General features: G+C 40.9%; 1 protein-coding gene across 11 annotated transcripts in view; it reads left to right on the top strand.

Moving 5' to 3' along the window:
* Window positions 1-26,646, top strand: part of LOC139176086 (ATP-binding cassette sub-family C member 4-like) — a 374,149-nt gene that overhangs the window by 83,265 nt on the left and 264,238 nt on the right. For 8 of the 11 annotated variants that reach the window (XR_011569625.1, XR_011569624.1, XR_011569623.1 and 5 more), the window contains exons 20-23: window positions 1,493-1,572; window positions 16,427-16,577; window positions 22,651-22,770; window positions 23,914-24,024. Coding sequence is in view for 7 of the 11 variants with exons in the window: in XM_070799887.1 (XP_070655988.1) it covers window positions 1,493-1,572; window positions 16,427-16,577; window positions 22,651-22,770; window positions 23,914-24,024 (462 nt within the window). In the remaining 4 variants the exon portion in view is untranslated. The other 3 variants (XR_011569627.1, XM_070799892.1, XM_070799889.1) reach the window with 3 other exon arrangements.

Genomic DNA, 26,646 nt, shown 5'->3' on the forward strand with positions numbered 1-26,646 from the left:
CCAGCATGGAGTCAAAATTGGCTCCTCCCTGTTACAGTTTCTTTGATATGCACCTCCCCTGTCTGGGGCCAGTGTCCTGTTCTTTGTCATCCTGAGTCTCCTCAGGGTTCACCACCCTTGCAGGGGTGGCTGCAGAGTCCTGATGGCTGCAGCATCTTTTGTTTACTGATGTGACATTTTTAGTTTATGCCAGATATTTACCAGAAATTCCCATATTCTGTCCTGCAGACTTAAGGATATGCTATTATTGTGGATTCTGAGAAGGGAAATAAAGTCAATGATAAGTGATTCTTAGTCATTTAGTAATATTTCTGTTTTCCTGCCTACATTCTGGTGGTCTTCTTAGATGCTTATTCATAAGTCTGTGCTTGTCACACCTGGTACACCTCTGAAAATAGCGACTTATTATTGCAATAGTAAACTCACAACTTGGAAATGGCCAGAATCCAAAATTTCCCAAAATGTGAAGTACTGTTAGCCGATGGAGGGAAAAAAAATTAGAGAGAGGATATAATTATGTTTATTGTAGCAAGCATCACTTGGCAAAATTAATCTTGATAATTAAAGCAAAATTGGTATCACAATTAAGATTAACTTAGGTATTTTACAACTGTTTATTTACAGATTTAGCACTTGGAGTGAGCCTTAGACAGGATGGATCTAAAGCGAGGGAACTTTCTCAAATCCAGCAATTCTTCCTGATACTGACATAGGGTTCCCCCATTCTTTTAAAAATCAGGGCTAAGTTTCACTTCCCCACCCACTGCCATTTGGTGGTATTTTTGTTTCTCTTTAGGTATCATCCTATTTTGTCTTTCTTTTTACCACTGACATTGGCTTATTTCATATGAATTTGTAATATATTAAACTTGTTGTTGTTTTTACCTCTAAGTCATGACCAACTCTTCTGTAGTCCCATGGACTGTAGCCTGCCAGGCTCCTCTGTCCATAGGATTTCCCAGGCAAGAATACTGGAGTAGGTTGCCATTTCCTTCTCTAAGGGATCTTCCTGACCCAGGGATTGAACCCCTGTCTCTTATATCTCCTGCATTGGCAGATGGATTCTTTAGCACTGAGTCCCTGGAGAAGCCCAATATATTAAATATTTAATACATGTACTTTTTTTTTTTTAAGATTTATTCATTTATTTTTAGTTGCATTAGGTTTATTTTTACTTGCTGCACATGGGCTTTCTCTAGTTAACAGCAAGCTAGGGTTACTCTTCACTTCAGTGCCTGGGGTTCACATTGTGGTGGGTTTTTCTGTTGCAGAGCTCAGGCTCTAGGTGCATGAGCTTCAGTAGTTGTGGCGCACAGGCTTAGTTTCTCTGCGGCATGTGGAATCTTCCTGGACCAGGGATTGAACCCATGCCCCCTGCACTGGGAAGTCCGTAAATACATAGTCTTCAAAAATATTATTGTGATATGTGCATGAATTATTTCTCTTAAAGCTCCTGAGGTAATGAGTATTTTCTTGTATCTTGTTCTTGCAGGAAGAATTTTGAATCGTTTCTCCAAAGACATTGGGCATATGGATGACTTACTGCCCCTGATATTTCTTGATTTCATCCAGGTAATGTAACAGTCCTGTCAGAGTTCTCACAGAGAAGAGCAGAGTGCCTGTTTCTCAAGGCCTTCTCACAGGGGCTGAGGGTGGGCCTTTAAGCCTGGCAGTGTGTCCTGTTATCTTCAGTAAAGGCTGTGTTTGTGAGAAAGAGATGCAGTTCTGATTGAGATCCTGAGTTAACATGAGTAACCCCTGGGGCAGGAGTGGCTACACAGTCACGTCAACGTTGGTCTGAAGCAGCGACATGCTGGGTAAGTGGTTCTGCCTCTGCCTCCAAGGTGTCTGGCATGGAATCCCTTTATTATGAGCACATTTCGTAATATAAAAATAACCACCTCTCATGGAAAGATAGCCTAGATTAACTAAATTATGCATTTTATTAGGCTTCCCAGGTGGCTCAGTTCAGTTCAGTTGCTCAGTTGTGTCCGACTCTTTGAGACCCCGTGAACCGCAGCACGCCACCAACTCCCTGTCCATCACCAACTCCCAGAGTTTACCCAAACTCTTGTCCAATGAGTCAGTGATGCCATCCAACCATCTCATCCTCTGTCATCCCCTTCTCCTCCTGCCCTCAATCTTTCCCAGCATCAGAGTCTTTTCAAATGAGTCAGCTCTTCACATCAGGTGGCCAAACTATTGGAGTTTCAGCTTCAACATCAGTCCTTCCAATGAACACCCAGGACTGATCTCCTTCAGAATGGACTGGTTGGATCTCCTTGCAGTCCAAGGGACTCTCAAGAGTCTTCTCCAACACCACAGTTCAAAAGCATCAATTCTGCCAATGCAGGAGATGCAAGAGACGTGGAATCAATCCCTGGGTTGGGAAGATGCCCTGGAGAAGGGAATGGCAACCCACTTCAGTATTCTTGCCTAGAAAATTCGTGGACAGAGGAGCCTGGTGAGCTGCCATCCATGGGGCTGCAAAGACTCAGACACAACTGAGCATGAGCATGATGCATTGTACTCCCACAGGGGACAGATATCTGCTGCACCGTTTTATTTGGATAAAGCCAGGTGTGGTTACTTGCAAAGAAAAGATTGGCTAAAAATATGGTGAAAATAATATTTTAATAAGGACAGTGTTGTTTAGTTGCTAAGTTGTGTCTGACTCTTTTGTGACACCGTGGATGGCAGCCTGCCATGCTCCTCCATCCATGGGATTTCTCAGGCAAGAATACTGGAGTTGGTTGCCATTTCCTTGTCCAGGGAATCTTCCTAACCCTGAGATCAAACTCGTGTCTCCTGCATCTGCTGCATTGCAGGCAGATTCTTAGCACGGAGCCACCTGAGGAGTCCAAGAAGGACCATAGACAGCACCTTTAAAGACACAAAAGCTTTTAAGCCAGTAATTCGATTCCGGGATCAAAGTCATCTCAGAAAATGTCTTTTGTTTATGTAGGCAGTTTTTCTTTTTACAAGCTGATTGCTCTGTCTTAAGGTGTCTTTAAAAAGAGAGAGAGAGACTTACAGGAATATTTTCTATCTAGCCTCAGTTTGTCTGTGAACTTGAGGTCTAAGAAATAATGTTAGGTCATCTCAGCTCTCATTCTCACATTCAGTATTGTTGCTCTTATGGAGTGTTATGTTTTTTTTTGTTTGTTTGTTTTCCCCTCTGTTATTTTGTCTACTTATCAGTGATTAAGCATGTGGGGAATTTACTTTTTCTTTCCAAGTGTTAATTTTGGAAATGAAATGCATTTATCAAAAGCTGCACAGAGAAATGCAGCAATGAACAGTGCAACAGTGTCCTACAGACAGTGCAGTCTGAGGGCAAGGCTTCCACTGTTACCAGTGAGAACTGAGACTCGGAGGCAGAGGACTTTTACTACAAAGATGTCTGATTGTTTTTTTCTCTTCTGCAAACTTATTTTATAATTATGCCCTGCTGGGTTAAGCTACATAATTTATCCCCAGAAACAATTTTTCCCTAAAAACAGTGTCAGGTTTTGACAGTGATTGTAAATTACTTTGAAAGGATTTTGTGAAAGGTTCTGTTTCTTTGCTACAGCAAGCTAGGCCAAGGTTGGGTTTCCGCCTTGTGCTTAGCATATGGTTAGTCATCATAATCAGAATTTGTCACATATTTTTGGATGGCATGTAGAGGGACAGGGGTAGATGCTACCTGATTTCAGCAGGAAATACTCTCATTAAAGAGAAGAGAAATTTCTAGTCTAGCTGATTTCCAGTCCTTCCCCTACCACTTGTAGTTCAATTATCTTGAAGTTTGGTGGAGGTGTCCTGTAGTTCATTAGAAGTAAGAGTCTGCTCTTTGAGAGAGAGAACTGGGATGAGCATGGAGCCTGCGTATTCTTCACTGAGCAGGTAGCTAAATCCATGAGGATGGATAAGATTGCCCAGAGAGGGGAGAGCGTTTTAGGAGCCCAGATCAGAAGCTTAGGGAAGCCCTGATATTCAGGGAGAAAGCAGAGAGAGAAGGGAAGTACTGAAGATGGATAATGAACAGCAAGGATGAGAGGAGGAAATATGGTGGAGACCCGAAGAAGGACAGATCTGTTCAGTGCAAATGAGGTGAGTCCACGGAAACTTGTTGGTGATTTGGAATCAGGAGGCGTCTGGTGACCCGAGGAGTTAAAGAGCAAAGGACTGCAAATCCAGGAGGCTTGGAGGGAGTTGAGGTGAAGACAGGGTGGAAAGAATTTGAATGAATCAGGAGAGAGGCCCATCTGGAATGCAGGGTCTGAGAAGCTCTTGCCTGTTGTTTGAGATTTTAGTTTCTGGGAGGGGAGTATGATTGGAGAATTTTCCCTCTCTTCCATCCTTCCCTTCAACAAATAAGGATTGAGGCCGGGAAGTACAGGGGTGAATCAGGCATGAAGCCTGCCCCTCATAGGTCTTCTCCCTCCTCAGGGAAGGAAGACATCCAGAGATTCACCCCTTGATGACTTTTGAATCCTATTTGTGGGAGCCCTGTGGAAGAAGTCCTGGAAGGCAAACTGGATGTGGAGGTTGGAGGCAGTTAGGGAACCTGGGCCAGGAGGTGGCAGAGCTTTGGAGGTGAGCTTTGATCCCAGATGAGAGGGAAAGTCCACTGTAGATGCTGGAAGCAGGGTTCCTGTGTGGGACCCAGGCTTTCTCTCTATGATCAGCTGAGAGGCTAGAAGGGAAGGGTCTGGAAGGGCATTGTTCAGCTGTGTTAGTGCACCAGTGTTCAAACTCATTTTTGATGATTTTGCTTATCCTTGGTTTATTTGATAAACTTTAGAAGATTCTTGATCATTTTTATTTTTATTACTTTAAAAAAAAAGGAAGAGGAACCAGAGATCAAATTGCCAACATCCACTGGATCATGGAAAAAGCAAGAGAGTTCCAGAAAAAACATCTATTTCTGCTTTATTGACTATGCCAAAGCCTTTGACTGTGTGGATCACAATAAACTGTGGAAAATTCTGAAAGAGATGGGAATACCAGACCACCTGACCTGCCTCTTGAGAAACCTGTATGCAGATCAGGAAACAACAGTTAGAACTGGACATGGAACAACAGACTGGTTCCAAACAGGAAAAGGAGTATGTCAAGGCTGTATATTGTCACCCTGCTTATTTAACTTATATGCAAAGTACATCATGAGAAATGCTGGGCTGGAAGAAGCACAAGCTGGAATCAAGATTGCCAAGAGAAATATCAATAACCTCAGATATGCAGATGACACCACCCTTATGGCAGAAAGTGAAGAGGAACTCAAAAGCCTCTTGATGAAAGTGAAAGAGGAGAGTGGAAAAGTTGGCTTAAAGCTCAACATTCAGAAAACTAAGATCATGGCCTCTGGTCCCATCACTTCATGGGAAATAGATGGGGAAACAGTGGAAACAGTGGCAGACTTTATTTTCTAGGGCTCCAAAATCACTGCACATGGTGACTGCAGCCATGAAATTAAAAGATGCTTACTCCTTGGAAGGAAAGTTATGACCAACCTAGATAGCATATTCAAAAGCAGAGACATTACTTTGCCAAAAAAAGGTCCGTCTAGTCAAGGCTATGGTTTTTCCAGTGGTCATGTATGGATGTGGGATTTGGACTGTGAAGAAAGCTGAGTGCCAAAGAATTGATGCTTTTGAACTGTGGTGTTGGAGAAGACTCTTGAGAGTCCCTTGGACTGCAAGGAGATCCAACCAGTCCATTCTAAAGGAGATCAGTCATGGGTGTTCTTTGGAATGACTGATGCTAAAGCTGAAACTCCAGTACTTTGGTCACCTCATGCGAAGAGTTGACTCATGGGAAAAGACTCTGATGCTGGGAGGGATTGGGGGCAGGAGGAGAAGGGGACGACAGAGGATGAGATGGCTGGATGGCATCACCAACTCGATGGACGTGAGTTTGAGTGAACTCCAGGAGTTGGTGATGGACAGGGAGGCCTGGCGTGCTGCAATTCATGGGGTCGCAAAGAGTCAAACACAACTGAGCGACTAAACTGAACTGAACTGAACTGAAAGTGTTTATTCCATATACTTTCCCTCATCTAATTCCTTCTCATTCCCTTAAATGGTATTTCAGATAATTTATTTAATATTTTGTGATAGTGATGCCAAGTGTGGCTAAGGCAAACCCTGGACTCTGAGTAGTGGTCTACACTGCAGGACAATCCACCCTCTCAGGTGATGTCACTCAGAGACAACATTCCAATAGAGAAACAATCATGAGTTTGTGCACCATCCTGTACACTGACTCTCACAGCTACCAGCCTGTCCAGTCACATTATATAAGTGGTTGGGCAAATTGGAGTTGTTCACCATTTCAAAGGACGAAGGAAAGCAGCGTAAAAATGTCAATTTATGTGGTGTGATTGCACCTGATAATCATTCATGATGTCAACAGCTTTAAAGTGTGTTAGTGAGAGCCCCGCAGTCTACCTTTCCAAGCCCCCATCCCAGCTCTCCCTCTTACCATCTCTGCCCCACAAAGCCACACTCTCCTTTCTGTAAAATGGAGAAAGTAATACCCACTTCCTAATGTTTGTTGGGAAGACAAAATGAAATTCATTTTAATTAATTTTTGCATAATATATAAATGCATGTTGAGCACTAAGTAATGGGCAACTATTTTAAAAATACCACATGTGTGTCTTAGATAAGAGAAATAGTCTGATGACAGTGGCATTTGTTGTTGTTCAGTCGCTAAGTCATGCTCGACTCTTTGTGATTCTATGAACTGCAGCACGCCAGGCCTTCCTGTTCTTCCTTCAAGCTTCCTGTTGGGAGTTTGCCCAAGTTCATTTCCATTGAGTCAGTGATGCCATCCAGCCATCTCATTCTCTGTCACCCTCTTCTCCTTTTGCCTTTGGCAAAGTGGCATTGCTGCTACTGCTAAGTCGCTTCAGTAGTGTCCGACTCTGGGCAACTCAATGGACAGCAGCCCACCAGGCTCCCCCTTCCCTGGGATTCTCCAGGCAAGAACACTGGAGTGGGTTGCCATTTCCTTCTCCAATGCATGAAAGTGAAAAGTGAAAGTGAAGTCACTCAGTCGTATCTGACTCTTCACGAGCTCATGGGCTGCAGCCCACCAGGTTCCTCTGTCCATGGGATTTTCCAGGCAAGAGTACTGGAGTGGGGTGCCATTGCCTTCTCCAAAGTGGCATTATGTTGCATTAAATTTATTGTCAGAGACAGTTTCCAGGCCCATAAATATCTCATGAATTTGTATCACAGAGATTCTAGGATTGTAATCCTTGTAAATTTTGATGGACACTTTCTTATATAGACTCACAAAGTAAAAATCAGTTGTTTTCAAGATAGACCATTGAACATTAAATATTTCAGAGTAATGTAATTTTCATACAATTTGCCAAAGTCCCAAATAACACTGAATAAGCAGTCTCAATTATCTACAATTCTTGTCATTGAAATCATCACCTCCAAGGAGTCTTCTTACTGGTAAAACAAGTGAAAATGAAGGTGAGATGTGGAAGTTAGGTTTAGGCATTGTAATTTTCCACAAAAAATAAAAGTTTGGGACTGCTCTGAGCATGTGAACTTTCACACAGCTGCTCTCAGCAAAATACTGTAATTTATTGAGGAAAACTAAGTTGCAAAACGCTTATTCCCCACACATCCGTCATTCGGGGGGAAAAAAAAATCAGCAGCTTGGCAGAGCTGAACTAGACTTCACGTCCTTTCATGGTCACAAAGGGCAAATGCCCTTGAGTCACCAATGGAGGCCGTGGTGGGAACACCAGGGACCATGTCATTCCCTCCTCAGCACAAAAAGAATGCACTGACTGCAGTTGTATGAAGTAAAAATGCCCAAGAAAAAGAAAATGTGAATGTGGTCATTTCTTTCCAGAAAGGGGAGTGCAAAAGAACATGCCACTGCATCTGGATATTGAGAACTGTAGCCTGAGATTCAGTGTAATAGGTTATTATGGGTCACTTGCTTTTACAGCCTTTACTTGTCTCAGCACCACTGACCCTTGCATTTCATTGTGTGGAGATGTCAGGGAAAGTGTGTAGAGTATTGCAGCCTCTCCCACTGAATAATGAGTTTGTCATTTTGAGATTTCTGTGATGTGTTGATCACTTCCCCAACCGCTTCCTCAAATCCCCCTTGGGGATGTTTATTTTTAATATATATTTAATGCTAGTCCTTTGTGGATATTTTTTCTTTTTTAATTTTATTTTTTAACTTTACAATATTGTATTGGTTTTGCCAAATATCAACATGAATCCGCCACAGGTATACACGTGTTCCCCATCCTGAACCCTCCTCCCTCCTCCTTCCCCGTACCATCTCTCTGGGTCGTCCCAGTGCACCAGCCTCAAGCATCCAGTATCCTGCATCGAACCTGGACTGGCTACTCATTTCATATATGATATTATACATGTTTCAATGCCATGATATTTTCTTCCTGTCAGTGGCTTGCCATTTATATCCTTAGTGGAGGTCAAGGTTTAATTTTGATGAAGTCTAATGTTTACCTTTTTTTTTTTTTTCTTTTGTAGTTGATGTTTTTTTTTTTATTTTATTTTTAAACTTTACATAATTGTATTAGTTTTGCCAAATATCAAAATGAATCCTCCACAGGTATACATGTGTTCCCCATCCTGAACCCTCCTCCCTCCTCCCTCCCCATACCATCCCTCTGGGTCATCCCAGTGCACTAGCCCCAAGCATCCAGTATCGTGCATCGAACCGTAGTTGATGTTTTTGTATCCTAAGAAATCTTTGCACATCCTTAGGAGTGTGAAGATACTTTTCTGTGTTCTACCTTTTTGGATATTGATGCATCTTGCACTAATTTTTAAATGTGAAAGAGTAATTAGTGGTTGAGTTTTACTTTTTCCAATTATTCTGGACATATTTGTTAAAGACTTTTATGCATTGAATTAAGGAAATCTGCATCTGTGTAATAGATTTTGTTCCTGAGTAGTTGCAGTTTATGCCAATATTTTGATCCTTATACCAATACTGCATTCTTAGTTACTGTACATTTTAATAAGAGATGAAACCCATAGTTTAAATTGTCTAACTTTGTGTTTCTTTGTCAAGTTTGCTTTGATCATTCTGGATTCTTTACTTTTATGTATCAATTTTAGAAATCTTTCAATTTGTTTTTAAATAAAAGCCTGAACATTTTATTAATGTTTCCTTTTAGCTATAGAATATTTTGAGAAATCTGAGTCGTAACAATGTTGGATCTGCAATTACTAATATTTGTCTCTCTCTGCTTATTTAGGTCTTCTTTAATTTTAGAAATATTTTGTAATTTTTAGTATAGACATCTTACATGTCTCTGGTTAAATTTATTCATGCATATTTGTTTTTCATAGTATTGTTGGATTGTCTTTTTAAATTATTTATTCATTTATTTTGGATGCACTGGGCCTTCTTTGCTATGTATGGGCTTTCTCTAGTTGTGGTGGCGGGTGGTGACTAGGTGCTATGGGTGCACTTTCTCATTTTGGTGGCTTTTCCTATTGCAGAGCATGGGCTCTAGGGCACATGGTTTTCAGTAATTCTGGCACATGGGCTCGGTAGGTACAGCCATTTGGTTCTAGAGCCTGGGCTCAGTGACTGTGGCACATGGGCTTAGCTGCTCTGCACATGTGGATTCTTCCCAAACCAGGGATCAATCCCATGTTCCCTGCATTGGCAGGTGGATTCTTAACCAGTTGGACCACTAGGAAGTCTTGTTTCTGATACTATTATTCACTTGCTGTTGCTAGTTTATAGAAATATAGTTGATTTATTTGTGAATTAACTTTACATTTCCTGGAGTCAATAGTGGTATGTTTTTTATTTTTTTTAATTCTATAGGATTTTGTCCATATGCAATCATGTCAGCTATAAATAATGGCAGTTTTGTATCTTCATTTTCAATATCTGTGACTTCTATTTCCTTTTCTTGACTTGTTGTGGCTAGAGTTTCCAGTTAGTTAAAGAGAATCAGTTAGATAAGATAATCTTGTATTCTTAGGGCAAAATCTTTCAGTAATTTTTCATTACAAATAATATTAATTGCAATTTTTTAGGTAGGTATCTGTTATCAGATTGAAAATGTTTCTTTTAATTTCTCAATTGTCAAGAATTTTACTTTTTTAAAAAAATGAGGAAGAGGTAAGGAATTTTAACAAATATTTCTTCTACATCTCTTCAGCTGGTCATACACTTATTTATCTTTACTGTTTTAATATGAATTATGGTGATTGGTATTTGAAAATTAAACTTAACATTCCTGGAAAAGAGTTTACTTGGTCATAATGTAGCATCTTTTTTCTGTATTACTGTATGTAGTTTGTCAAGAATTTCTGGACCTGTTGTTCATGAAGGATATTGGTCTATAATTTGCTTTACTTAAAATATTTTGTCAGCTTTTGTTATCAGAAGTATGTCAGTCAGTTCAGTCGCTCAGTCATGTCCGACTCTTTGCAACCCCATGTACTGCAGCACGCCACCAACTCCCTGTCCATCACCAACTCCTGGAGCTTACTCAAACTCATGTCAATCGAGTCAGTGATGCTATCCAACCATCTCATCCTCTGTCATCCCTTTCTTCTCCTGCCTTCAATCTTTCCCAGTATCAGGGTCTTCTCTAATGAGTCAGCGCTTCACATCAGGTGGCCAAAGTATTGGAGTTTCAGCTTCAACATCATTCCTTCCAATGAATATTCAGGACTGATTTCCTTCAGGATGGACTGGTTGGATCTCCTTGCAGTCTAAGGGACTCTCAAGAGTCTTCTCCAACACCACAGTTCAAAAGCATCAATTCTTATGTATCCTCATGGAAATACATGGGAAATATTTCCATTTTTAATGGTCAGTTTAATGTCAGCTTGATGAGACTACATTCCTTAGTTATTCAGTCAAAAGGGGATCTGTGTGTTGCTCTGTAGGTATTTTGTAGATGTGATTGAAGTCCATAAATAGTTGATTTTAAGTAGGGACAAAGCCTCCCAGAAATAAAAAGAAATTCTGCTTGTAGAGAACAGTATCAGCTCCTGCCCGAGGGTTCCAACCTGTCCTTTGTAACAGGCGACCCTGAGTATTTTGGACTTGCCCAGTCAAGTTAGATTGTGAAATATTACCCTTTTTATATTGCTAGATTCAGTTCATTGGTATGTCGTTTAATATTCCAAGACAGTTTGGTTTGCAATTTTTCTTTCTTTTAATGTCTTTATCTGGTTTTTATATCATGATAATGCTGGACCTTGGAAAAGTACTGGGAAAAGTTTAGTAAAACTTTTCTGCACAGTGTTTTTGTGAAGCCGTATGGATTTACAGTCTTTTCTTTGAGAAATTTAAAAATTATGTATTCAGGGAATTCCCTGGTAGTCCAGGGGTCACGACTTGGTGCTTTCACTTCTGTGGGCCTGGGTTTGATTGCTGGTAGGAAAACTAAGATCCCACAAGCTGCACGGAATGGCCAAAACAATAAAATAAAGTAAAATTAAAAAAAAAAAAGGATTCAAATTCTTAAATCAATATGTAGTTATTATGATTTTCTATATCATTGTTAGTTTTATATGTCATTTTTTTAAGACATTTGTCCTTTACATTAAAATTTAAAAGTTTATCTGCACAATGTTTATTATAGTCTCTTTGTAATGCTTATGGTATCTTTTGTGTTAAAATTAAAGCTAAAGTGTTAGTTCCTCAGTCATGTCCGACTCTTTGTAACCCCATGGACTGTAACCTGTCAAGCTCCTCTGTCCATGGGATTCTCCAGGCAAGAATAGTGGTATAGGTTACTATTCCTTTTCCAGGAGATCTTCCCAACCCAGGGATCAAATGTGGATCTCCCCTATTGCAAGCAGATTCTTTATCATCTGAGCCACCAGGGAAGCCCAATCTTTATTGTTATCCTCTTTTAATGCATGTGAATTGTAAATTTTCTCTTTTTTTTTTCTTTTGCATTTTGTGGTGATTTCAAAGAACCACGCTTTGTGTTTGTTGATTCTTCTGCTTAGAAGTTAGTTTTCTTTTTCATTCAGGTCTTTTGTCATTTAGCTTCTCAATTGTGCCTGACTTTTTGTGATCTCATAGACTGCAGCACTCAAGGCTTGCCTCTCCTTCAGTATCTCCCAGAGTTTGTTCAAACTCGTGTCCATTGAGTTGATGATGCCATCCAACCATCTCATCCTCAGTCGCTCCCTTCTACTCCTGCCTTCAGTCTTTCCCAGCATCAAGGTGTTTTCCAATGAGTCAGCACTTCACATCAGGTGGCCAAAGTATTGGAGCTTCAGCATCCAATCTTTCCAGTGAATAATCACCATTGATTTCCTTTGAGATTGACTGGTTTGATCTCTTTGCTGTACCAGGGACTCTCAAGAGTCTATTTTTTTTTTTTCTATTTTCATTCTTCTACATGCTTTAATATGCTGTTTTTTTCTTTTATTTATAAGATGGATTTCAAAACCCTTGATTTTAGCTTTTTTTAAAGACTTTTTTCTTTTTTTAAAAATTATTTTAATTTTATTGGAATATGGTTGATTTACAATGTTGTGTTTGTTTCAGATGTACAGCAAAGTGATTTAGTTATACATGTACCTATATTCATTCTTTTTTAGGTTCTTTTCTCATATAGGTTATCACAGAATGTTAAATAGATTTCCCTGTGATATACTTTTATAGTGCTCTTCTTTTTAAGGTGTACCATGATAAATTATAAAATAAGAGGACTCCAGTCTTAAATTTTGTAATATCGTTGAACTCTGACAAAAGTGGAAAGGAAACTATTGATCAGTGAGATACACTAAACATGAGGGAAGAGATACACCATGTTTCCCTAAAGCTTCCTATCGTGCTGGTTAGCAAACTGTGAACCAAACCCCACTATTCACTCTTCAGTGGAGTTAGCTATGACTCTAAGTTGGGAGTGAATTGAAGGATATCCAGGTCCCAGAGCTTATGTGCTTGTGAAAAGACCCAAGGCAGTCAAATAAGGGATGAAGAATGTGATTAACATATCCCAAGCAAAGGTCAGGTTTAGAAAAGCTTAGTCTTAGGGTTTGTATGTGGATGTGTATGCTTGTTAGTCACTCAGTTGTGTCCGATTCTTTGCAGCCTCGTGGACTAAACTGCCAGCCTCCTCTGTCCATGGAATTCTCCAGGCAAGAATAATGGAGTGGTGTGCCATTCTTTTTCCTAGGGGATCTTCCCAGCCCAGGGATTTTCTGTGAATTTTTCTGAATTATGAAAAATCACCATTTTCTCTCAAGTGAAAGATTTCATCTAAGAATTTTTTATTTGATTATGTGGATTCATAGACTTTGGATAGAATTTCCCAAATGGTGTAGTCCAAATGGGAAATATATAAAAATAATGATTCTCCTTATCTGGGGAATATCAGGACTTGGGTCACTTGCTTCTGGGTCAATATACTTCTTTCTATATACCCATCACTGTCTCTGTTCCGTAGTCTGACAGAGGTGCAGATGCACAGGCCATGGTGATGTGGTCCATCAGATAGGCCTGGAATCCAACCAGGTGGGGGTAACTGTGTGTGTAGCTTGAATTGGGCTTTTTGGCATTTCTGAGAATGTAGGAGAAAGAAATGAGGTTGGCTACAAGGAAGGGATTTATTGTGTGTTTATTGTACACTAGGATCTTTTGTTTCCTTCTTCAGATGTTAACTTCTTGCTTAGATACTATTTTCATCTTCTACACACTTCTATAAAGGGTTTAAGGTGGCTGGCAATAAAAGATTCACAAGTGTACATAAATATAAAAGTAAAAGTTCTCAGTGATGTCCAACTCTTTGGGACCCCATGGACTGTAGCCTGCCAGGCTCCTCTGTCCATGGGATTTTCCAGGCAGGAATACTGGAGTGGGTTGCCCATCCCTTCTCCAGGGATCTTCCAAACCCAGGGATCAAACCTGGGTCTTCTGCATTACAGGCAGATTCTTTACCATCTGAGCCACTTGGGAAGCCAATATGTTGTGTGTGTGTGTGTGTGTGTGTGTGTGTGTGTGTGTATAATAAAGCTGTTAGAGGTACCCTCTTTGAATTGCTTTAGAATTTAGGGCCATGAAATCTGAACCTAACTCCAGAGTTTCTGAGAGCATTAGTAATGGGTCTTCAGTGGGTACCTAAGGAAAAAGCATTGGCACAGCTTCCATGGAGCCCTTCATTTTGATCTTACCTCTGCTTCCCAGGCTACGTGCCAGGCTGGGTTAGTCATAAAAGGCCCTCACCTGGAGTGGTTTAGTCACTCAGTCTTGTCTGACTCTTTTTGACCTCATGGACTCTAGCATGCCAGGTTCCTCTGTCCATGGGATGTTCCAGGCAAGAATACTGGAGTCAGTTGCCATTTCCTTCTCCAGGGGAACTTCCTGACCCAGGGACCAAACCTGGGTCTCCTGCATAGCAGTCAGATTCTTTAATGACTGATCCACTAGGGAAGCCACCTGGGGAGAGCCAGATTATTGAAACGGATGAATGTTGTTCATCAAATGATGCAAGTCTGCTAAAAACCAGTAATTTGGGTTTTTTTCTTTTAATAATTAACACTTTAGGTGTAGTTTTTTGTTTTTGACAAGAAACAATGACAAGCCAAGTGACCTAAAGGCTAGACATAGAAGGAGCTGGAAGGACCCCTCCCTATGAACATGAAGGTTGTAGCCTGGTAGGATGCACAGTCAAGCCAGTGGCTGAAAGAAATTGTTTTCTGTAGGTCTAATAGGAGGGCAGTCAGACAGCCCTACTTTTCTCCACTTACGATTAGCATTTATTCCTTCAGAACTCCATGTTCTTCACTCTGAGTTTTCTTTTGATACCACAGCAGAGGTGGGGAGAAACAGGAAAAGCACGTGGGTCTCCATCCAGATCATGCAGTTTGGTTCCCAAGGGCTCCTGGCCACAGAGTCACAGTTCTGGTTGTTTGTTCCTCCTGCCTGCAGCTGTGGCTCTGGGATTCTCTGAGTACAAATGGTTCCTCTCTTTCTCCAGGATAAGCAATACCTTCTTGGGAAACTTTAGGACAGCCACTTACCATCCCAACTTCATCATTTCTTATCTTAAAGAATAGCCAGTGTTAACTCAGACAAGCATCTCAGCCTTCTCATCCCAGCTCCTTTTTTGTCAAAATTTCCATCAACTGTGATTACTGCCTGCAAGTCATTCATGCCATTCTTTATATTTGTTAAACAAGCCTATAAAGTCAGTCATGAGTCTTAGAATTGTCTAAAAATATTCAGGTATTCTTCCCTGTGTTTCCCCATCCCTCTGTGCAGATCACCATGGATTTGTATCCACCTGAGATCATAAACTTCAGAGGCCTTGGCCAAGACTGGGTGAATCTGCTAGTCCCTAGTACCTCACCCGACTTTCATAGCAGGCAGACACTAAGTGTTGATGGCATTCTTATTGCCTGATACTGTCCTCCAGAGTATCATCATACTTTTCCTGATAAAGATGGATGCTTAAATCAGCATCAACCAATGATTTCATTTATTGTTCTACCTGCTGTCTTTCTTAGACCTAGATCATTTCCTAAGAGAAAATCATCTCAGGGGATAATGTGATGATTAAGAGAATGTTCATGGAACTCAGCACAGGGCCTTACACACAGTACACACACTGTAAATGGAATCTGGTGGTGTTATAATAGTTAACCTTTGGAATGGGCATTTTAAATACTTAGTATAATGATAGAAAGATGGCTGTATGTTGGGGGCAAGCTTAAATATGACATAATGGCTCATGACATGGGGTTCCCAGCTCTGTGACTTAAGCTTTGCAGTTTCCAGTAAGTTGCTTTCCCTCTCCCTGTGCCTCACTGTCTCCATTTGTAAAATTAGATAATACTTTTACTAGATATGTTACACTGAATTTGTAATTGCTGCTGCTGCTGCTGCTAAGTCGCTTCAGTCGTGTCTGACTCTGTGCAACCCCATAGACGGCAGCCCACCAGGCTCCCCCGTCCCTGGGATTCTCCAGGCAGGAACACTGGAGTGGGTTGCCATTTCCTTCTCCAATGCATGAAAGTGAAAAGTGAAAGTGATTAACTACTTCTTTTTCCCTACATGGATAGCTGAAGCATCTGGATTCCTCATCTGTAATGCTTGCTCACTCCTCTCTCTAGTAACACCTGCTGACTCCTGATAGTTTGAGATGCAGCTCCTACTCTCTGAGCCTCAAATAGTCTCATCTGTTAAAAATAATAATTCCTGCCTCAAAGGGCTACTGAGTGTATCACAAGAGCTGATACCTAGAAAGTTCTTATCAGAGTGTTTGGTGCATGCAATAAACATCATGAGGACCACCTATACTTCTATTTCTTTGGAAGGGAAAGCATTCCCTGCTGTTTCAACAAGTTTCAAGGAAAGGAGTTTAATCCTAACAAATCAATAAAATTTATCTTTGAAAAGTATCCTTGACATGAAGGCCTCTGTATTTTCGCTATTTCAGACATTTCTACTTGTGATTGGTGTGGTGGGCGTGATGGTGGCTGCAATTCCTTGGACTGCTATACCTGTGATTCCCCTTGGCATCATTTTCTTTTTCCTTCGGCGATATTTCTTAGAGACATCACGAGATGTGAAACGCCTGGAATGTACAAGTGAGTATCAGGGCTCTCAGGTTGGGATGGCAGTGTAGTCTATCTTCCATTTATGCCTCATTTAACCAGACCCCTGAAACTCTGCAGACTGTTCTATGGGATTTCTCACTGTTAACATTAGGTGATTGAAAGTTATGGCCCCTGAGAGTAGGTTTGGCCCTTAAGGCAAATGGAGCTGGCGGCGGGTCAGCTGCCCTTTGCATTTTATCCCAAGGAGGATGGATGTGAGCACCATGAAGACAAGAATCATTTCTGTCTTGTTCATGACCTATGTCCTAACACAGAGTATCCACTCTGTTAATACTATTCTTGAAAGTATTTCATCATGTTGGAACTAATGTAGAAGGAAAATAGAGAATTGTTCTTCAAAAGAAAGCTGAGCACTGAAGAATTGATGCTTTTGAACCATGGTGTTGGAGAGAAGACTCTTGAGAGTCCCTTGGACTGCAAAGAAATCTAACCAGGCCATCCTAAAGGAGATCAGTCCTGAGTGTTCATTGGAAGGACTGATGTTGAAGCTGAAACTCCAATACTTTGGCCACCTGATATGAATAGCTGACTCATTTGAAAAGACCCTGATGCTGGGAAAGATTGAAGGCGGGAGGAGAAGAGGACAATAGAGGATGAGATGGTTGGATGGCATCACTGACTCAATGGACATGAGTTTGGGTAAACTCTGGGAACTGGTGATGGGCAGGGAGGCCTGGCGTGCTGCGGTTCATGGAGTCACAAAGAGTTGGACACGACTGAGTGACTGAACTGAACTGAACTGAAAGTTACCAGAAATGACAAGGAAAGGAAAAGATTAGGGAAAGGAAAGGAGACCTCAAGAAATATATGTCAAAAGTGATATATTTGAAAAAAAAATATTCTTTCACATGTTCTAGTAAGTTACAGTTGTTAAAAGTATTGGAAAGATGTGTGTTAGTCACTTAATCATGTCTGACTCTTTGAGACTGCATGGTTTGTAGCCCACCAGGCTCTTCTGTCCATGGAATTCCCCAGGCAAGAATACTGGAGTGGATAGCCATTCCCTTCTCCAGAGGATCTTCCTGACCCAGGGGTTGAACCCAGCTCTCCTGCATTGCTGGTGGACTCTGATATCTAAGTCACCAGGGGAGCCCTATTGAAAAGATAAGCCCTTTTATTTTCATGTCTGCTCTTTGTCATTTTCAGTATTTGGGGTGATAGCCACACTGTTTGAAAGCTGAGTGGGGAAGAATTGATGCTTTTGAACTATGGTGTTGGAGAAGACTCTTGAGAGTCCCTTGGACTGCATGGAGATACAACCAGTCCATCCTAAAGGAGATCAGTCCTGGGTGTTCATTGGTAGGACTGATTTTGAAGCGTTTGAAACTCCAATACTTTGGCCACCTGATGTGGAGAGCTGACTCATTTGAAAAGACCTTGATGCTGGGAAAGATTGAGGGCAGGAGGAGAAGGGGACAACAGAGGATGAGATGGTTGGATGGCATCACCAACTCAATGGACATGAGTTTGAGTGAACTCCGGGAGTTGGTGATGGACAGGGAGGGCTGGCGTGCTGCAGTTCATGGGGTCACAAAGAGTCTGACATAACTGAGCGACTGAACTGAATTGAACCACACTGTTTGTGTTCCCCTTTCTCAAAGCTATTCATATAAATGATGCTGAAAATAATCCCCTAGGAGAACACAGGAGGGGGATCGGCTCAGTATGTATTTAGTTGATAATTCCATTCACCTTCCTAGTTTTAGAATAGTGGGGAACAAAGGCGTCCCTGGTGGTCCTGTGATTAAGACTCTGTGCTTCCACTGTGGGGGCCACCACTTTAGTCCTGGTTGGGAAACCAGATCCTGCAAGATACAGCAAAAAAAAAAAAAAAAAAGAATAATGGGGAACACATTTTATGATTTATTAGTCTATTCTACAGGTAATCACAGATGATGAAATAATCAAATTTTTCTCTTATTATTGCACACATTTCATCAGTATTAAAACAAAAATAAGGAAAATAGATTGTTATATATTTTTAAAAGTTATAAAAATAACCAAAAAGTAAGGAGAGAATATGTTTGCATCAGAGACCTCAACCTTGAATAATTATTGGAGATTAATACCAACTTAACCTTCTAGAAACCAAGCCAAGAACAGACTCATGTTGAGTGTCATGCTTCTCTGTATCTACTAAGTGGAAAAAAATCTCAGTTCATCCAATCAAAGGAGTTGTTTTATGGTGGCATTTGTATGTTTTGTTTTTAATAATAAACACTTGAGGTACTTACCTTTATTTGCAAAAAGAATAGTGATCATCAGTTTCATAAAATCTGTAGAAGACATTTTCATTCATCAAGAGAAGCAACTAACTTCCTGTGAGGTCGAGTTTGGCGAGGTGTTTGGATGGATGGGGAGCAGTAGAGTCCAGGTGTGTGTGCAGTTCTACCTATATGACTCAGTGGGATGGTAGGACCTGGGGAGGCAGAAGAGGAAGTGATGAGCTCCATCCAGTCTTCTGTGTAGACAGGGTTCAGACGTTTTATGGTTTGAGACCACTCATGAAATGAAGTCATTCAATAGTCTTATTGCAAAGCAGGTCTCTGGCACATTGAGAGAGAGGTTGTTCCAGAAAGAATATTTGACAGAATTTTTGCATGGGGCAAGAGCTATTTCCCATTCACGTGGAAGTGGAGAAATGGGCTCCTTCTGAGGCTTTTGTCAAGAAGCAGTACAGGATTTTCTCAGTATTTGATCTGAAGAGTCTGAGAACTTTGGCACCATCATTGTGGATTATTTGGATTTTTTGCACCGAGTAGGCTGAAACAAGTTAAGTTCAGTTCATTTCAGTGGCTCAGACGTGTCCGACTCTTTGTGACCCCATAAATTGCAGCATGACAGGCGTCCCTGTCCATCACCAACTCCCAGAGTTCACTCAAACTCACGTCCATCAAGTTGGTGATGCCATCCAGCCATCTCATCCTCTGTCGCCCCCTTCTCCTTCTGCCCCCAATCCCTCCCAGCATCAGAGTATTTTCCAATGAGTCAAATCTTCTCATGAGGTGGCCAAAGTACTGGAGTTTCAGCTTTAGCATCATTCCTTCCAAAGAACACCCAGGGCTGATCTCCTTTAGAATGGACTGGCTGGATTTCCTTGCAGTCCAAGGGACTCTCAAGAGTCTTCTCCAACACAACAGTTCAAACACATCAATTCTTCGGCGCTCAGCTTTCTTCACAGTCCAACTTTCACATCCATACATGACTACTGGAAAAACCATAGTCTTGACTAGCAGACCTTTGTTGGCAAAGTAATGCCTCTGCTTTTTAATATGCTATCTAAGTTGGTCATAGCTTTCCTTCCAGGGAGTAAGCGTCTTTTAATTTCATGGCTGCAGTCACCATCTGCAGTGATTTTGGAGCGCAGAAAAATAAAGTCTGACACTGTTTCCACTGTTTCCCCATCTATTTCCCATGAAGTGATGGGACCAGATGCCATGATCTTCGTTTTCTGAATGTTGAGCTTTAAGCCAACTTTTTCACTCTCCTCTTTCACTTTCATCAACAGGCTTTCTAGTTCCTCTTCACTTTCTGCCATAAGGGTGGTGTCATCTGCATATCTGAGGTTATTGATATTTCTCCCAGCAATCTTGACTCCAGTTTGTGCTTCATCCAGCCCAGCGTTTCTCATGATGTACTCTGCACAGAAGTTAAATAAGCAGGGTGACAATATACAGCCTTGACGTACTCCTTTTCCTATTTGGAACCAGTCTTTTAGTCCATGTCCAGTTCTAACTGTTGATTCCTGACTTGCATACAGATTTCTCAAGAGGCAGGTCAGGTGGTCTCGTATTCCCATCTCTTTCAGAATTTTCCACAGTTTATTGTGATCCACACAGTCAAAGGCTTTGGCATAGTCAATAAAACAAGTTAGACAATACATTTAATCCAGGTACCCCATCCTGCACACCTCAGATAACCATATGCGGTAGCCAGTTGATTAGAATGTTTATGTTCTCTATCTAGGTGGTGGTGGTGGTTGTGTTCAGTCCCTCAGTCGTGTCTGACTCTTTGACCCCATGGACTACATGTAGCATCCCAGGCTTCCCTGTCCTTCACCATCTCCCAGAGTTTGCTCAAAGTCATGTCCATTGAGTTGGTGATGCCATCCAACCATCTCATCCTAGGGCTGAATGGATGGTCACCTGGTCCCCAGCCCAAGCTGTCCTCCCCCAGCTGAGGGCTTCCCATTCTCTCTGAGCCCCAGTGTCTCACAGAAGGAAGCCTGCTCCTTCCTTCCTTATAGAATTGGGAACACTAAACACAAGAGAAGGTTCTGTGTCTTTACCTATTTGTACCTCAACTCCTTTAAATGTGCAGTGCCCAGATGCATGTTGGTACTGGCTGAACTGTCATCAGACAGGCATTCAGATACTGGACTAAAAAATGAGGACCTGAAAACAGTTTGGAGTTTCCCCCTTGATTATTTCCCCATCATTTTATAAAATCTCTGTAGCCTCCTGTAAGATGCATTACTAACTTCCCATAAACAACCTAATTGTACTAACAGGTCTTCTCTAGGAGACACACAGGTACCAAAGTGATGTCAGTATTTCCTGCTGATACAGCACAAGTTATCACTCACCTCAGACAGAGGTCACAGGCTCACTGTGTGCCCCTGACAACAGCAAGTTACAACCTCATTCATGGGAAGAATGAAAACCCCACCAGAAGTGTCCTCCCTGCTTGGCAGCCTGCAGCCCACCTGTTCCCTGATAGGCAGGAGCCTGACCTTGGTGCTTGTGGTCAGTGTGCTCTTAGAGAAGAAGGCAGGAAATGAATGGCCAGTCATGTGACACCAGGCCCAAACCCACATGAAGTCACTCAAAAGAGAATGGCCACTAAGGCCACTGTCAGATTCTAAAAGATTGATGTGTCACATGCCACAGTGACCTCAGAATACCAGGACAGGTATCTAGCAGACAGCTAATAAAATGTCCATCAGGTTCCTGGAATGGAAGTCAAGACTGTTCAAAGGCTCCTCGTCTGTCGGGTCCTGTGGGCACAAGGGCGGGGCAGTGCCAGATGCTCTGTGACCCACACAGAGGCTCCTGGCGCAGGTGCAGAGAGAGGCCCACGACGGGGGAGGCAGCACACTGTCCACTCCCCTTATTTATCTCACCATGTCCTGTGTCTGGCTCTGGTACAGGATGGGGGATGTACTGACTCTATCCCAGCCCTTAGGTTACTCATCTAAGGAGGAGACGGCCCACAGGGTTACTCAACAAAATTCAGTGTGGTGAGGACTCTAATTAGGAATTAAATTTTAAAAGGCTACTGATTCAAAAATTAGTGAACAGTAATTACTCACCCATGATAAATAATGAAATATTACCATTTTCAGCAACATTGATGGACTTGGGAATATTATTATTTGTAAAGTAAGTCAGAGAAAGATAAATATGATATCACTTATATATGGAATCTAAAAATAATACAAATGAATCTGTACACAAAATAGAAATAGACTCAGAGACATAGAAAACAAACTTACAGTTGGCAAAGGGGATTGGGAGAGAGGGAAGAACAAGTTAGAAGTATGGGATTAATAGACATACTGCTATTAATGTGTCAGATAGACAACAACAAGGAATTACTGCAAAGCACAGGGAAGTTTATTCAGTATCTTGTATTAACCTGTAATGAAATAAAATCTGAAAAAAATAACTGAATGACTGTACTATATACCTTAAACTAGAACATTATTGTAAATCAACTGTACTTCAATATATTTTTTAAAAATTGTCAACAATTTCCACCTGATGAGATGCCAGAAGAATTTGGAGGGAGGCGTGTGTGAGAGGATCTTGATGAAAGAACAATAATTTCTTTATCTAAATCTAGCTGTGGTTTGAACTTGATCAAAGATAGTTTCAAGGAGAAGCTTTCATTCCCAGGTCATTAAAGTGAAGCTTGATGTGAGCAGGACTTTGAGGGTCACATGGAGGATTCTCTTTGGTGGGATGTGTGACCACAGAGCCCGGGAGGCAGTGGGTTTCCTTGCATCCAGCCTTCTTGACCTTCTCTGTCTCTGCTTCCCCAGCACGGAGCCCGGTATTTTCCCACTTAGCATCTTCTTTCCGGGGACTCTGGACCATCCGGGCGTATAAAGCTGAACAGAAGTTTCAGGAACTGTTTGATGCACACCAGGATTTGCACTCAGGTCTGTAAGTTTCTGGAGATGTTTTCAAAGGATGGGATGTGCTCCCTTCTGAGGCTGACCTCCCTCTCAGGTGGCCTGGCTGCCCACACCTCTCTCTGTGTCACTCCTCATCCCCCTCTGCACACCTGCCTCCCCCACCCCTTCCTCTCAGCATCCCCTCAGTGCTCCCTTCTTCCCTGTCATTCCCTGCTTTTCTCCCCTGACTGGCTCGCATTGTCCTTGCATCACTGTGCCCTGTAGACTTCTGTCTCTTTAGGGTAAGAGTCAGCAAACTTCTTTTTTGTGAAGATCCAGATAGAAAATATTGTAGGCTTGTGTGCTGTACTGTGTCTGTTGCAACTACTCACCTTTGCTGTTGTAGCACAAAGACAGGCAAAGATAATACATCAGAAAATGGCGGTTTCTGTGTTCCAATAAAAGTTTATTTACAGAACCAGGTGGTGGCTGTTCTCACCCTCCAGACTGCAGTTTGCTGACTTTTCAGAGCGTGGAGGGTGGCAGATGTGATTGAGGAAATAATTTCCTGATTTGCCACCCACTTGATTATGTTTTTAATCAGTGAAATTTTTTCCCTAGGTAGAAAATTCAGAATTTCCTCCAAGTCTATAAAATCCAAGCCAAACTTTCTGATAATTATTGTATTTTGAAGATAAAAATGGCATTTTGAAAGTCACATGCAGATCCTGTTAGCTGATGGTCATATAGACACTGGATCCTAAGAATAAACACTGCAGGGCCCTGTGGTGAGGGCAGAAGGTGCTGGAAACAGTGTGAGCTGTGCTCTCTGCTGTGTGAGAGCTGGGAGCAGTCGACCCTGTGAGAGGATGATCTTCACGCTGAGGCCCAGCACTGCAGGAAATGCACAGATGAGACGATTCCCCATCTTCCTTCTTCTGATCTTATTTCTGTTGATAACCTGTGGGTTGAAGTTTCCATTCATGCTTCCTGGACTGATTTCTGTGTGTCTCATACATTGTCTTGTGTTAGAACCTAGTTTTCTAGAATCTTCAGGTTCCTTGGGTATGCAACTTTGCTGTCCTACCTGTGTAAAATCTTCTGTAGCTCAACTGAGAAAATATTCTCCCTCATGAGAAGCAGCTAACATAGTTTTTGTATTACACTTATTATGGTTCACAAATCCAGAGGCTTGGTTCCTGCTTTTGACGACGTCCCGATGGCTCGCTGTGTATCTGGATGTCATCTGTGCCATCTTTGTCACTGTTGTTGCCTTTGGGGCCCTGATTCTGGTAGAAAGTAAGTACAGATGTGAATATTTGTGGTATGTTTACACTTTTTAGCTTTTTTTGTAGTTATTAAACTCTAATCATCATGTCTAATATATACTCTTTGGTTCTAATGAATTGTATTAAAGTGTCTGCAGTATGTGACTCCACAGTGTGGTCCATGAGAAGTTGTTTGTGTCTTACTGAGAACTTTTATCTTTTTTTAAATTTACTTATTTATTTACAGTAGGTCTTTTTGAGGCCATTAAAAAAAATGATTGGCATATGGTTGATTTACAATGTGTTAGCTTCAGGTGTATGGCCAAGTGACTCTGTTATACATATATCCACTTTTTAAAGATTCTTTTTCCATACCCCATGAACATTGGGGTGAATGTATATTTTTTTTTAGTAATTTGCATTTTGATTAATACTTCAAATGAACTGTCTTTTAGAAAAGAATTTCTATTTTTCACTTTCAGAGTCCTTAGGAGCAAAGTCCAGGTATGACGTGCCTGCTCCAGCAGACCTTTGGTGCCTTGGGCCCCTGCTTTGGCTCGCTCAGGACATTCTTTCATTTTTATTTTAAGTTTTATTGGGGTATAGTTCATTTACACTGTTGTCTTAGTTTCCGATGTACAGCAAAGTCAATCTGCTGTACATATACATATATCCACTCTTTTTTAGGTTCTTTCTTATGTAGGCCATTACCGAGTTCTCTGTACTGTACAGTAGTTTCTTATTAGTTATCTATTTTAATATTTTATATATAGTTGTATGTGTCAATCCCAGTCTTCCAATTTATCCCTCCCCTCACTTATCCCCTGTTAACCATAAGTTTATTTTCTACATCTATTACACTACTTCTGTTTTGTAGATAAGTTCATTTGTAGCCTTTTGTTATATTCCATATATAAGCAATATCATATTCTCTGTTTCTCTGTCTGACTTACTTCACTCAGTATGAAAATCTCTAGGTCCAGCCATGTTGCTGCAAATGGTATTATTTCACTCTTTTTTATGGCTGAGTAATATTACACTATATGTATAATAGCGCATCTTCCTTATCCATTACTCTGTTGATGGACATTTAGGTTGCTTCTATGTTCTGGCTATTGTAAATAGTGCTACAGTGATCATAAGGGTGGATGTATCTTTTAGAAGTATGGTATTCTCTGGATATATGCCCAGGAGTGGGATTGCTGGATCATATGGTAGCTCTCTTTTTAGTTTTTAAAGGAACCTCCATATTTTTCTCCATAGTGGCTTTACCAGTTTACATTCCCACCAACAGTGATGGAGGGTTCCCTTTTCTCCACATCCTCTCCAGTATTTATTGTTTTGATGATGGTCATTCTGACTGTGGTAAGTTGAAACCTCACTGTAGTTTTTTGCATTTTTTTCATTTTTTTTCACTGTAGTTTTGATATACATTTTTCTAACAATTAGAGATGTTGACCATCTTTTCATGCGTTTTTTTTTTTTTTTTTTTTGGCCATCTGTGTTTCTTCTTTGGAGACCATCTCTTTTAATCTTCTGCCCATTTTTTGGATTTTTTTTATTTATTTATTTATTTATTTTTATATTGAACTGCATAAGCTGTTTGTATATTTTGGAGAGTCATCCCTTGTAAGTCACTTTGTTTGCAAATATTTCTCCCCATTCTGAAGACTGTCTTTGGTATTTTTTATGGTTTTCTTTGCTATGCAAAAGCTTTTAAGATTAATTGGGTCCCATTTGTTTATGTTTTATTTTATTTTCATTACTCTCGGAGGTGCTGCAATTTATGTCAGAGAGAGTTCTCCCTGTGTTTTCATCTAAAAGTTTTGTAGTGTCTGGTCTTACATTTACATCTGTAATCCATTTTGAGTTTATTTTTGTGTATGATGTTAGGAAAAGTTCTAATTTTATTATTTTACATGTAGCTGTCCAGTTTTCCCAGCACCAATTATTGAAGAAACAGTCTTTTCTCCGTTGTATATTCTTGCTTACTTTGTCATAAGTGATCATAGGTGCCCGGGGGTTATCTCTGGACTTTCTGTCCTGTTCTGTTGATCTGTATTTCTGATTTTGGTGCCACATGGCATTTGGTGCCACTTTCTGTTACTGTAGCTTTGTAATATAGTCCGAAGACAGGGGGCATGATTCTTCCTAGCTTCATTTTTCTTCTTTCTCAAGATTACATTGGCTATTTATGGTATTTTGTGTTTCCATTCAAAATGTAAACTTTTTTGTTCTAATTCTGTGAAAAATGCCATTGGTAATTGAATAGGGATTGCATTGAATCTGTAGATTGCTTTAAGTAGGTTGTTTGTTTGTTTACAGTAGGTCATTGAGGAGATCTTTTTTCTTTTTATCTTTCTTTGAATGGGTTGAGGTCTACATAACTGTAGCAGGATGACCTTCTGAACATCCCAGGTAGTGTCCTGTAGTTGGATACAGAGAACCAAGTTTACTATTCAGCTTTCTGTACAACTTAGAAAAGGCTGAGGAACCAGAGATCAAATTGCCAACATCCGCTGGATCATGGAAAAAGGAAGAGAGTTCCAGAAAAACATCTGTTTCTGTTTAATTGACTATGCCAAAGCCTTTGACTATGTGGATCACAATAAACTGTGGAAAATTCTTCAAGAGATGGGAATACCAGGCCACC

Source organism: Bos indicus, chromosome 12 (genome assembly GCF_029378745.1).
Source record: "Bos indicus isolate NIAB-ARS_2022 breed Sahiwal x Tharparkar chromosome 12, NIAB-ARS_B.indTharparkar_mat_pri_1.0, whole genome shotgun sequence".
Lineage (NCBI taxonomy): Eukaryota > Metazoa > Chordata > Mammalia > Artiodactyla > Bovidae > Bos > Bos indicus.